This window comes from Heterocephalus glaber, unplaced genomic scaffold (assembly GCF_053883595.1).
Source record: "Heterocephalus glaber isolate CG9 unplaced genomic scaffold, H.glaber_assembly_v1.0 deba00001451, whole genome shotgun sequence".
Lineage (NCBI taxonomy): Eukaryota > Metazoa > Chordata > Mammalia > Rodentia > Bathyergidae > Heterocephalus > Heterocephalus glaber.
The window spans coordinates 4,153,258-4,166,591 of record NW_028258301.1 but is presented as its reverse complement, the minus strand read 5'-3'; the positions used below and the strand labels follow the sequence as shown (position 1 = coordinate 4,166,591).

The window sequence follows — 13,334 nt, the reverse complement described above, 5'->3', positions numbered from 1 at the left end:
GCTCCAATACTCTACAGAGTACACAGTCCCTCAGTAGATGAGGCAGATTCTTTACATTTTTTAATGTAAAGTGTTAGGGCTGCACCTGAGGGGGTGAGGACAGGCACACCTGGCCAACTACTGCACCTCCAATAGGACCTCATCAGGTCCTTTTCCAGGCAAGGCTTCATATCACATGCTTTCAACTAGTGATTTTGCTGAATCCCCAAAACAAAGCCTCAGATGAGATGTTAGTTACTGTACACTGAGGAGGAGGAAACTCAGGCCCAGAGAGTCATGTCACTTGCCAGAGACCACACAGCTAGGGCTGACTCTCCAGGTAGCAACACACTCACTGATAAAGGGATCAGTGGAAGGAAGGCAGCCTAGCATGAGGTCACTGTTCACAATGGAGCCTGCTCCAGAGCTGGTCTTTATTCCAGGAGCCTCCAAATCAGCATCTTCATTTTGTTCTTCCAACAATGCTGGAAGGTGAGAATTATATACTATCCTCATTTTTCTGATGAGGAAATGGAAGCTTGGGGAAATAGAACTAGAAGAGATGGAGCCTGAATTCAAACTTCAGACAGCCTGACTTGGAGTCACATATCTGTCTACAGCCATGACTTAGCAGACTTTCCCCAAAGAGCCCCAAGAGGCCTCTGCAGGGTGAGGCAGAGGTACTGTATAGGCAGGAGCACCCATACCCACCCTGTTGCAGTTCTTTGAAGTCTCCTGTGTCATTTTCTTCATGAAAATGCTTCTTTATAGTACAATCTTGTTTTTACATAAACTGAAAATAGTAGTTAAAATTAAACCTTCCTCCTTCCCCCTAATTCCTTCTCCTTTAGATTGGAATAAAACAGAGGCATGAGGTAGTCAGGAGATACTTAATGCCCCCCACTTCCCACTCACACTGCTGATTCCCGCACAGGTCCTAGGTAGGTTCCTGCTGTGGTCACTCCTCATGTCCCTCCATGCTGTGCTAGGCTCTCACTTAAATGTAGCCTGGCCACACCCAACAATTTCAATTGCCTCACTCTGCTCTATTTTCACTTTCTATCACCTTCTACAATTTTCATATTCATTATGTCTGGTCCTTATCTTCCTCCCTTCCACTACCCCTACTAGATTTTAAGCTCCATGAGAAAAGATCTTTGTTTTTCTCCAACAATATGTCTCATACATTTAGACCAGTGACTGACACCTGGTAGACATGCAACAATTAATTTGTGGAATTAATTAATTTCATGACCCCTGGGGAAAGTTCTGGATACAGATGGTGGTGAGGCTAGGACACTGAACTCCTGCCCCTGTCAACTAATGAAACAGAAACAGTCAACTGTTCAAATCCTCAGATATCAGGTCAGATGTGGCCAAAAGAGTGCATTCTGGCATGGTGGAAGAGCTCAGAGCTTGGAGCCACACTGCGGGTGTGACTACTTCATCTGACCAGACCAGTTGTGCCTGGCAGAGAGCTGGAAACAGAGTAAATATTCAGCGTGTTTAAGATAGATGGAAAACAGGACAGGAAGACAAATAATCTATAGATGTCACATTTTTTTATTATTTATTTATTTATTTATTTTTGGTACCAGGGATCAAACTCGGGTCTTTGCACTTGCGCAGCCAGTGGTGAAACCATTGAGCTAAATCCCCGGCCCTTTCAGGTGTTAGTTCACATGTCCTGTCCTGACCTTGATGACGAGTAAGTAGAGAAGTTCTAGCTACTACAATAATTGAGCTCAAAGAATATGAGTAGAAGAGGGGGGTCTCTAGTGGAGGATCACATGGCTCTTTACTTCACTAAGCATTAATACGGATAACGTAGTGAATATACAAAGAACCCTTTTTATATATTATAAAAGTTGCCAAAAAGTATATTATGGAGTCAAATTCCAAAACCATCCCTCAAATTCCCACATGTATGATAGACAATTCACATAAGAAGTTGAAAAAACATCTGTAGAGAAAGCTTATTTGCTAAACTTCAAAAATTCCAAATAATGGTGAAGTTATGGGGCAATAGTACATGGATGTCCACACTACTTGAGATATGGCTTAATCTTGTGGAAAGTAATATAATGACACATGGAAAGGACTATAAAAATGTTTGTGCCCTTTCACCTAGTTAGCTCACTATTGGGAATTTATTCAAGAAAACAACCCTGCATAAGGAAAACGATTATATACAATCATGCAGGCAGCATTTCTTTAATAGCAAGAAACCAGAGAAAACAAAATATAATGAAGAGATAAGAAGTTAATCTTGGCCTAATGCTGGGAAGGGTTTTAAAGTGATAACTGTGAAAATCAGGCAGCAGAGGGGGAAATGTGTGCTTGCGATGTTAGATGAATAAGGATGCAGAGACAGTAGGAACAAAGGCATTGCACTGGATAGACAGACAGACTCAGGAGTGAACGTGTCCCCGGGCTTGGCTCTGGGGATTATGACTGCGCTTTTTTTTTTTTTAAGGTTTTGGATTTCTTCAAAATTTCTTTTGTAATTTAAACAAAAATGGAAAGGAAGATCTCAACCAGATGGAATGTTGGGCTGCAACCAACAAGATGAAATATAACAGGGATGCAAAGTCCTGTATTTCATTTAAGAAAAGTGTTTGAAAAATTCACACAATTGGGGGAAAGGGTGGCATTAAAGAACTGTTAGGATGAAAAAGGGGAGAAAAAAGGGAATCAAAAAAAACCCCCATGAAATATGGGATCACGGATCTGGCACAGAGGCAGGCCAGTAGGATTATCATGACTACACAATGAAGGAGGTGACTGGGGCTGGGAGGCTTTACAGAACTTGCCCAATTTTCTTTAAGATTAAATAACAGTGAAGTCAGGATTTGAATTTTGTGTGAATTTGTCTATCTCCAAAATCCATATTCTTTCTATCACAATCAACTAATGGGAGAAGTATTGTGTTAGTCAGAAGGAGGAAGCAGATGAGAATTTAGTGATGTTCCTCCATCTCATATTCTCAATCTTACCCTATTGAACTGGCTCAAAATGAGACAATTTTATTTCTACAGAGACTAATTCAAAGCCTAAGAGTGAGAAATAATATCCTGCTGATGAGACTCTCTCTGGAGTCCAATGTCTGATTCTGAGGTATATCTTTGGAGTATATCCATAAAAGTGCAGCTAAGATGGTCAGAATTCTTAGTGTTAGGGAACTAAGAACTAAGATGCTCCACTCATATTATATAATTCTTGACACAATTCTGTGAGGTAGGTATTATTATTACCATTTTTAAAGAGAAAACTGAAGTTAAGACATATTTAGAACTTGCTCAAGTTCTATTAAGTGGTAGAACCGGGCTTTGAATACAGGGCCATCTAAATCCTGGGTCCTCACTCTTTTCCATGTAGCCTCCCTCACCCTCATATGAGATGGTGGAACAGAATTTGAGCTATGTATTTGTTGGTGAAGAGCAATAATAGCCACCTTCAACTCTACAAAGGGCTATGAGTAGAAGCAGTCTGCATTCAGAGGGGAGAATTTGAATTAGTTTAGCAGTCTCCAGGAAGTAGCTTTTCATCTCAATAGATGAATATTTTAGTGATGGCATTCACTGGACTGACTCTTGAGTAGGAGGATGATCGTCATGTCTGGGAGTATTCAAGCATGGTCTGGAAAGGCGTTTGTTACAGTGGGGAGATCGGGGTGGAGAACCTCCAAGTTCACTTTTGACTCTTAGGTTCCATGATCTTATGAAGCTGCTTGGCAGAAACTGTTCAATCCCTCCAAAAGAAATGATGAAATATCTGTTGCTGTTTCTATCTGCAGGCATAAAAGCAAAAATTGTATGCCTGAAGTAAACAAACTTGTCCATGGGAACCCTAAATACAGAAAATGAAATGGATTCTGTGAGAAATGCTTAGGTTTTAAAGTTTTTCTTTTCTATTAAGAAGAAACCAAACTCTGCAGAGTTGCTTAGTCTTGGTAATAACTAAAGAAAATATAACAAGATGCTACTTTTCATGAATTAAGGTGGCAGAATAATTTAGAGTGGTCATATCCATTAAATGTGTAAAGAATAATAGAAAGGACATTCCCTTTTGACTGAGGCGAAATCACCCTAAGAAAACAATGGAAAACATAAAGGAAATAACCAACGCAACACAAACATCTGAGTTCCCTTCATAAACAATCTAAAAATCCAATGAAAGGCAAACGGTAGCTGGTGGCAGGGGGTGCTAGAGGTAGGATAGGGAGCTGAAGACAGAAAGTGAGCCTAGTCAGCATGCACTGGGGACACTCGTAGGTCTCAAGAACTGTGGAATAAGCACAAGATATCTAGAGAGCCAGGTATGCAATATAAGGTCACTGTGTAAGAGGTCAGCAAGTTACAGACAGGATAGAAGCATACTAGGGTGAGGAATGAACATGTGTAGGGAGAGGATGGGAGAGAAGAATCCCAGTATTGATAATGCTAGCCATTTGTCCACTCTTGCTGAAGTACTTTATATACTCAGTTCTTCTAACAGCCCTTAGATAGATGTTATTTCCTTCACTTTGCAGATGAAGAATAGATATTAAGAAAGATGATGTAACTTGCGTCAAGCAAGGTAGTAGGTGCTAGAGTTGAGAAGTGAACTCTAATGCCTTTACTAACTTGAGTTCACTACATCTCCATGCTTGATGACAGTGTATGGTGATGACCTCCATGAACTGTGGATTGGCCCCATTTACTCACTTGTAGCTTTATATCTGTCCACTTTGTGGGTATTAGAGTTGATGGTTATGAATATCATGGAACAACATGGAAGCATGTTGAATGCACAGGGAAGGCTACTGACCCAATCATATGCTAAGGTCACAGGTATGTAAAATATATATTTAGACCCTTCAGAAAAGGCAAAATGAGCTTCACCATAATTTCAGTAGTGCCATATGGACAGTTTTTCCAAAAATTTCTATAAAGTGGGTTTTTATTTCTTCATTATTATGATAAAGTCCTAATTTAGAAATGCTACAAGGAAACAATAGGAAAATAAGAGTCACCAAAAACACACCTTCCTCAGCTAAGAAATCAAGTCAAGCCCCACCTGTTTCATCTGATAACAGACAATTTGTGCCTAAGGCATCTGAAGACAGTGCCCAAACCTCACTGATTCAGGTTCTGCTGATTCAGTATTGACCATGCTGTCCTACACGACTCACTGGCCTGTCACAGGCATCAAAAGAATATAAGTATAAAAGTAAAGGGAAAATCACCAGAGCCTAGAAAGGCATCTTCTGCAAAAAGTCCAACTAAACTGCATTTGGGGAGCAGAAACATAACTCTAAACAGGTTTTAGGGTAGATCCCAGTTATTGGTGAAATTTATTCTCAATTTCAAATACCCTCAGGTACTTTATGACCATCCACTTACTGTTGTTTACTTAGGAAACACTATTATTCCTTTATTATCGCAGACCTTCTAATGAGTTCTGCTAAACTGACATTTTCCCAGTGATACTTGTGTTAAAATACACATTTCAAATCTTATCCCAGACCTACCAAATCAAGCTTTCTAAGCTAAAGCCCAGATATCTATATTTTAAGCACCTCAATGAATTCTGAAGATAGAGTAAATCTGCGAGACATTTTACTACACAAATTGACTTTGGGTTTTGTGTATTTTCTGTTTTTGAATATAATACATGCTTATAATGGTACTATTATTCCCAATTCCCTCAAAATGGCCTGAATTAATGAGACTGATTATCACTGACTACTTAGGTTGGGTCACTCATAAACATATCCTAAGATTACATGGCTAGATTCACAGGCAGACCATAAATTTCCTCTCATTTTTCAGGGAAGAGATAAAGGATAATTTTTACATAGACCTAAATTCTAGTCCAGCCCCACAGCTGACAGCCCCAAGACCTCAGGCAGGACACTGCTTAAGATTTTTGAACCCACTTCTTCCTTTGTGTGGATTTAAGATTGATGGCTTTGCCCTCATATCACAATAGCAGATACCAAGAACATGACAGGAGCTCAAAACCGTCTCACTAAACTACTAGGTGAGATCCTCTGTTCCTCATTAGAATTGGCCCTTACAAGTGTATTTGCCTTTTGCATCTATTTCTGATTTCATTCTTTGTGTGCTAGGGATAACTAACATCTGCAAGTCGTTGTGATTTACAGCTTCCTTTTTCCTGGTATTATCTGCATTAATCTCCACAATAACCCTGAGTTAGGAATCATTATCAGAAGTCAGCTGACCTGCCTAGAAGTGGTAAAGTGAGGACTTCAACTCAAATCTTACAGTCATTCACAGTACTTTCCTGTCCTTAGCATATGCACCATACATTACACAAAGCACTTTCACGTTCATCATGGCATTTTTATTGTAGGTATTTCCACAACCATTTCCCCCACTAACCTAAAAGCACCTACAAAGCAGGGTCCATACTGAATTAGTCTGAAGGGGATGAACAGAGCCTCTGAGTGTTTGTATTTTCACCATGCTTAGGAAGAAAAGAGGATGAGTTAAAGAATGATTCATATTTTTTTTCAAGTCTCTCATGCATTCTATACCATTCATGCCCAAGCTGCCCCATGCCATAAAAATGGACATATCTTAACAACATGAATTTATTGAATACCTATTAAATGTCAAGACCTTTACTTACCTCATTAAGGAGTTAACCTATTTAACCACTTAGAAAAGTCCTGATGCATTGTGTGTTGTTATAACTATTTACCTACACAGCATGTGAGGTAGGCATTATTTTCCTCATTATACTGATAAGGATACTGGGAAATTAAGTGATGGGCCCCAAATCATACTGCTAGTTTGTGCAGTAAGTACAAACCCATTTTGGTAGGAAAATACCATAAAAGGAAATTCTCCTCATATCTCCTATTGGTGAACATGTGATAGTTCTTATTACAAGGGATTATTTAGTTTACTGAAATAAAAGTTCTCAAAGTGGCAGCCACTTTCTTTACTACTCCAGTATCCCTGAGCTTTTGCTTACATATCACCAGTGAAAGGATAAACAATCAGAAAAAGTAGAGGCCAAAATTTTCCAACCAATGACTAAAGACCATAAAAAATGAGTAACAATTGCCAACATTTGTTGAACACTTCCCATATGCTATTTCTAATCTTTATAGCAACTCTGCAAAGTAGGTATTATTTTTTTTTTATGCAACAGAAAACAGAAATTCAATCCAGAAAGATTAGGTTAAGCCCACAGTAATCAGGGGAGCTAGGCACGGAATCTAGAAGTATCTCTCCCAAGCCCTTGCCCTTTCTTAAATGCCATGTTTACTTCTTAGGCATTACAGAATGGAAAGGAAAGTGAAAATCAACAGAAAGATAGAGTATGATTTGTCAAAATGTGTGCCAGACACCTTAGAGACTCAGGAACTGAAGAAAGAATGATAGAAATTATATAACTTGGAAGATCATTTGATATAAAAGATAGAATTGACAAACTGATACCAGGTGACATTGCCTCCACTTCCTGAATGCAATGATGTACCACACCTACCCCCCCCAACCCCGCGCCAAATACATATGCCCTTTTCTTTACAAAGATTGGGTCAAATTATCAGGGAAACCAAATCTCAGATCATATTGCAAAGGCGATTGGTCCAAGATCTGTCCTTTGAAGTCAGAGAGTGATCTGTTTTTGAGCCAGCCCTTCAGAGCTGCAGACAGCAACCACATCCCTTGAGATTTTTCTCCTTCAGACTGAAGTTTTCTCCTCTGAAAGAAAGGATATTTCAGGCCACATATCACACTAGTTACCTCCACTGTACACTTAATATTCTAAATGCATGAGAATAATGATTGTCTACATCAAGAATTAATGAAGTTTTATTATAGAACAAAATAGAGAAAGAGACAGAAGTTCTTTGATGGGAAAAATATAAGTTCAAAGTCCTTGTCAAGTGATAGGCAGCTTGGAGACGCTTTACCACCCTGAGAAGAGTGTTTCCCAGTCCCCACAACGCTGCTTGAATTTCAGCAAATCCGTCTGCCTTTTCTGGAGTAGGAAGTCCAAGTTCAGAGAGAGCTGTGACCCCAGAGCCCTACTGGCTCCCTGCCTGCACACCGTCGTGCCCGGCGGGGAACGATTTGGGTAGCACCATTGCCTGCAAATCGCATGCCGCGCAAGGAAAACACAAAGGCTTTATGAAAAATCCAAAGTTTATTGCAAATTGTATTTTGCTTCCCTTCGTTCTTCATTTTTACAAGATTTATTGATATCCATGATTTTTTCACAGATGTACTTGTTGACTTTGGAGAGTCTCTGTGCAATTTCAGTTTCATCCACAGTTTCTTGTGCTATCCGGTCATACAAACACTCTGGACACAGAGAAGAAACAAGGCCAAGGATTAATGGTCAGTTTGAGAACAGATCTTTTATGGGGAGGGATGCACCTCCTCTCATGCTTCAAAAATACCAATTCATATATCTTGTATGCTACATTTTAAAATCTGTGCCGTAAGATGTACTTAGAAAAGAACAGGTATACACTATAAATTTATACTTTAAAAATAATAGTAAAACATCCATGAGCCACCACCTTGCTTAATCAGATATTATCGGCTCCTCTGAAACCCCTGGATGTTCTTCCTCTCCCCTTCCCTACCTTTTGCTTCCCTCTGCTTCCTTCCCTTCTCTTTCTCTCCTCTCATCTCCATCAGCGATTAACCACTCTCTTGAATTTTTTCTTTTAATATCAACATATAGATATATACCCTTAAATAACATGTTGATTTTTCCTGTTTTTAGCTTTTTTATAAATGCGCCCATCACTATATACCCTTCTGACCTGCTTACTTTACTCAATGTTATAAGAAATTTACCCATGTCGAATTGTAAAGCTTTAGTTCATTCATTTTCACTGATAAGTAGTATTCTATTGTGTGACTGCACTACATTCTGTTTATCCATTTTATTGTCCACAGGTAACTGGTTTCATAATTACAAATACCCTTGCACATGTCCTGGGTACACATGCAAGAAATTCTCTAGTATTAGCCATGGTGGGGAAGTGCCAAATGTTAGGGTGTGTGCATACTCAACTTCTCTAGAGGAGGCCTATTAAATGGTTTTTCAAAGTGATTGTACTTACTGGCATTCTGAATAGTAATGTACAGTAGTACTGGTTGCCCTGCAACTTTAGGGTTTAGACAAACTGGTGGGTGTGAAATACTGTCTCACTGTGGTGATTACTAATGAGGCTGAGGATGGTTATACTCTTATGGAGAGTTACTTCAATACGCTATGATGAAGCCCAGTCAGTTCCACATAAGGCCTGATTGTACCTTCCTTTTCTGTCAGTCCTCTACCCTGGAGACCTGGTGCAGATCACTGCCTTAGACTGCTCACCTCAAAAACAAGGATAAAAAAACTAAGGGGTATCTTTTTGTGGATACCAGGAGGTATGTGGGGTAAACATTTTATAAGCCTTTATCAAACTATAAGGAATTGCTACATTTGTATGGCATTGTTATAATTACTTTATGTATATACAATTGTTTATTGCAACTGGACAAGATTAAGTAAATATATATATTGAATGAATGAAGGAATGAATGACTTGCTGAATGAATGTTTTTCTAGGAAAACTTGAGGACATAAAAATTCTGGACACAAGAGGACTGGGTGTGGGTGTGGCATGTAATCCTGGGCAAAAACTAACTTCTTTGAGCCTGAGATTCCTCACCTATAAAATTTAAATGACAATCCAATCTTAAGAAACTGCTATGGTGAATAAGCAAAATCTTGTCTTTAACAGGCCAGCCAGGGGCAGGCAATATGAGATACAGAGGATTAGCAGTAGGAGGGAAGACACAGACTAACTTGTGCTAATCCATCCACTCTTATTGAGAAGACTGAGGTCCGGAGGGAGGGAGTCAGTGCATGGCAGGAGCCCTGCGACTCATCACACCTTTCCTGGGCACAGAGCTGGCCTGCCCACTACTGCCACCAATGCTACAAGTGAATATGCACTGGTCATCTTTGTCTGGGCCACCTGTTTCTCCCCATTGAGAGAGGGTTTCACATAGAGATGCCTTTAAAAGCTTTTAATTGATTTCTACTGCTTCCTGCCTACCCACAATCACCAGTTCCTCTTGTCTTCTTCCTTCCATAGGTCAGAGAGACAAGAAGGTAGGGGACTCTGCCTCTCAAGCCCCACTTCTGTTACATCCACCTGCAACTCTATTTGCATTCTAAGCCATCCCAACAGTTACTCTCTTTTCTCATCTCTGCCAAGAATACTCTGTCTCCACTCCTCACCTGCCTAAGTCCTACTCATTGTTTTGGATTCAGCCTTCTTGAAACTCACTAGACTTGCATTAAAAGTCAGTACCCTACCTACAACATTGTTCATTCACACCTGTTTGAGGCTCCCTATGGAAGCACTGATCATGATCTCATAAAACTGTAACCACATCATCTCCCCCCACCACTTAGGACACTTCCTCATTCCCTCTCCAACTCTGGACCAGAAATAAGCAAACACTCATGGTGACCTTGCTGGAATCTGCACTAGATGAAGAAGATGAGCTGTGATAAGGCATTCAGGTGCTCAAACATGCTCTAACCCTAGACGGTGTCCAATCTTTGGGGAAAACATTTCTGAGACTCAATTTCAGTATCCATGGAAGTGGAATGTCAAACCAGATTACCTAACAAGATTATTCTAGCTTTAACTCTCTAGTTGTCTGAAAGGTAATAAGGGCAGGAGAGACAAGCAGAAGGCTGGAGAGTTAGTATGATGTCCTCAGGACTAGCGGGAGTCAGAGAAGAGGAAGAAAGAGAAGGGTGTAAATGAGGAAGATTTTCCAAAGGTCCCCTACAGAATTCCAATCATTTTCATTTCCTGAGGGTAAAAGCTTTGAAAGGGCCCTCAGGTTGATTAAAAGGCTTCTGTTAGACTCTAGTTATTAATCACCTGCAGTTGCTGGGAATGTCTCCCTCTGTGAGGGAGCATTTGAGATTATTGCTTAATTAACAAGGTTTATAACAGCGCTAATGTGTCCTATTAAAAAAGTTATAAAAATTAACCACAACGCAATGCTGTGGCTCATTTAGAAAACTCAGACACTCTGCAAAAGGTCATTCGACCTTAATAAGGTTGAACCGTCATTCTGGAGCTTGTCATTATAGCAAGCCTGCATCAGCAATCCTGCTTTCATCTTTCTAAAGCAGGGTCTATGTTTGCCCCATCCTTCTGCTAGGCTGTAAGGAATGATTTTAACATCAAAGAAAAGAGGAAATCCTCCTCAACCCTGTGAGCATAAAGGCTCTTGTCATTTTTACACAGTAAATGTGACTAACTGTGATAAAATCATACAAAATAAATAAAAACAATCTCAATCTAGCCAGACAGCTTGTATGGAAAGAACCAGCCAAATGAAATCTGGAACAGCACAAATAATTAGGCTAAAATGCTGATCATATGATGGGATGGGACACAGACTTCAAACTCATCTTCTTGTACTTAAAAAAATTATACTTCAGTAAGACAAGACACTCCTGGTGACAACACAAGGCCTGGCACCCCAGTTCAGTTTGGCTGTCTTTAATTCGTTGTATGTCCTTGAGCAAGTCATTTTTCTTCTCATCCACACAAAGGGCAAGTAAGTGTTTACAGGCTCTAAAGTAAGTGTAGACAAGGCCACCAGGAGGCAAGAAAGAAGCGGAGAGAACTGAGGTAGGTTCTGGTGCTCTGGACACATGAAAAAAGCACCCACCAGGCTACGGGGTCAGAAATGGCCTTTTTTAAAAAATTTATTTTTATTTTTTTATTTTTTGGTACCGGGGCTCCTCAGCCCAGAAATGGCCTTTTGAAGGGAGGAGTCTCCAAGCAGATCTGGGCAGCAAGTATCGATTAGCTGGCCAAAACAGAACTCAGGGCACTAGTGTGACTGTGTTCCAGGCACCAGGAAGATTACTTAGGAATTCCTCAAGGTGTGAAGGGGAACAAGGCTTGTTCAGGGAACGTAGTTCATTCTGGTAATAAATTAGAGTTCAAGGTCAATATTGTTGAAAAATAAAGCTGGAGATATGGCCAGAAGCTGGACCGTGAAGGTGCTTTTATGATATATTGAGAAGCTGACCCTTTAATATATGAATATTGTGCATCAGCTGTGGTGGGGTGGTGGTAAAGGGACCATATCTGGTTTCTGAAAGATCACTCCGGTTACACAATGGGGAGAGGCATCTAGAAGCTGCTGGAGGAGTGCAGGAAAAAATACATCTGGCCTGAATTATGAGGGGCTGGAGGTATGGGGAGCAATGGAAGGTTTAAGAAGTATTTGGTGGCAGGACAAATTCGGAAGGAGGTATGTGGGAGAGGCAAGGGTGAAGCCTGGGTCCCAGGTTGTGTCATTCACCAAGACAGAGACTACAGAAGGGACACAGGACTTCGTGGAGGAGAAGGAGAAAGAAGGGGAGGGGAAGGGGCAGAATGGTATAGTTCTGCAGATGTCACGTAGATGTCCAGGAGGACACCACTGGCGTGCACCTAGATATACGGATCAGGAACACAGAAGTGTAAAGTCATATCAAATACAGATTTGGGTATCATCACTCATGATTCTTTGGTAAATATTTATTAAGCACTTACTGTATGCTAGCCCTGAAAAAGATGCTCATAAAACTTAGATTTTAATGGAGGTGGGGAGAAAGTCAATTTTCAAATAAGTAAGTAATGTTATGCAGAGACATTAAGTGGGTGGTGTGGGAGAGAGAAATAGAGGGCCACTTGAGATGGAGAAGCTGGGAAGACCTCTCTGAATGACCAGGAGGTGGGGCATGGAGATCTGGAGATGGGGCGGGCACTGCAGGCAATGGGAAGAGGAAGGACCTGGAAGAAGGCTTCTGGCTAATGCATGGTGGGAAGCGGGAAGTGTGGTGTGAGATGAGATCAGAGGTCGCCAGAGGCCAGGGAGGCTAGGTAGGCACTGGCTAGGGAGAGGAGTACAGATCTCAACCGAGGGTCATGGTACAGTGAAGGTAACAAGATCGATAGGAAGTGAGGAGATCAGCTGAGGTAAACAGGGTAGGGTAAGAAAGGAGAGGGCAGGAGCCAGAGGACAGGCACAGGGAGAAAACTCCACAAAAGAGACTGAGAGCTGGAGGGGAAGGAAGTCTGAGCTCCTTAGTCAAGGAATGGTCAAGGTTAAACTCTGCTAGTGAGCAGGTGGAAAATGAGTCCTGAATTTAATCTTGGATTCAGTGACAAGAAGTCACTGATGACCTCCCAGAGCCCTCTGAAAATAGATCAGGTAGACAGCTGGAAGGCAAATGGGAGGGGCACTGCCAGTGAACACAGTGAGTGTAGATATGTCTTTCAAGAAGCCTGGACATGCAAAGGAAGA

General features: G+C 40.8%; 1 protein-coding gene across 13 annotated transcripts in view; it reads right to left on the bottom strand.

The window, feature by feature from the left end:
- Positions 1 to 13,334, bottom strand: part of LOC101710436 (AGBL carboxypeptidase 4) — a 1,386,524-nt gene that overhangs the window by 236,781 nt on the left and 1,136,409 nt on the right. For 10 of the 13 annotated variants that reach the window (XM_087214851.1, XM_087214852.1, XM_087214853.1 and 7 more), the window contains one exon: positions 7,796 to 8,303. The exons of the other annotated variants lie outside the window; for them this stretch is intronic. In XM_087214851.1, coding sequence (XP_087070977.1) covers positions 8,146 to 8,303 — 158 coding nt within the window. In that variant the 3' untranslated portion in view covers positions 7,796 to 8,145. Of the gene's footprint in view, positions 1 to 7,795; positions 8,304 to 13,334 lie in introns of those variants that run through there. 13 annotated transcript variants of the gene reach the window in all.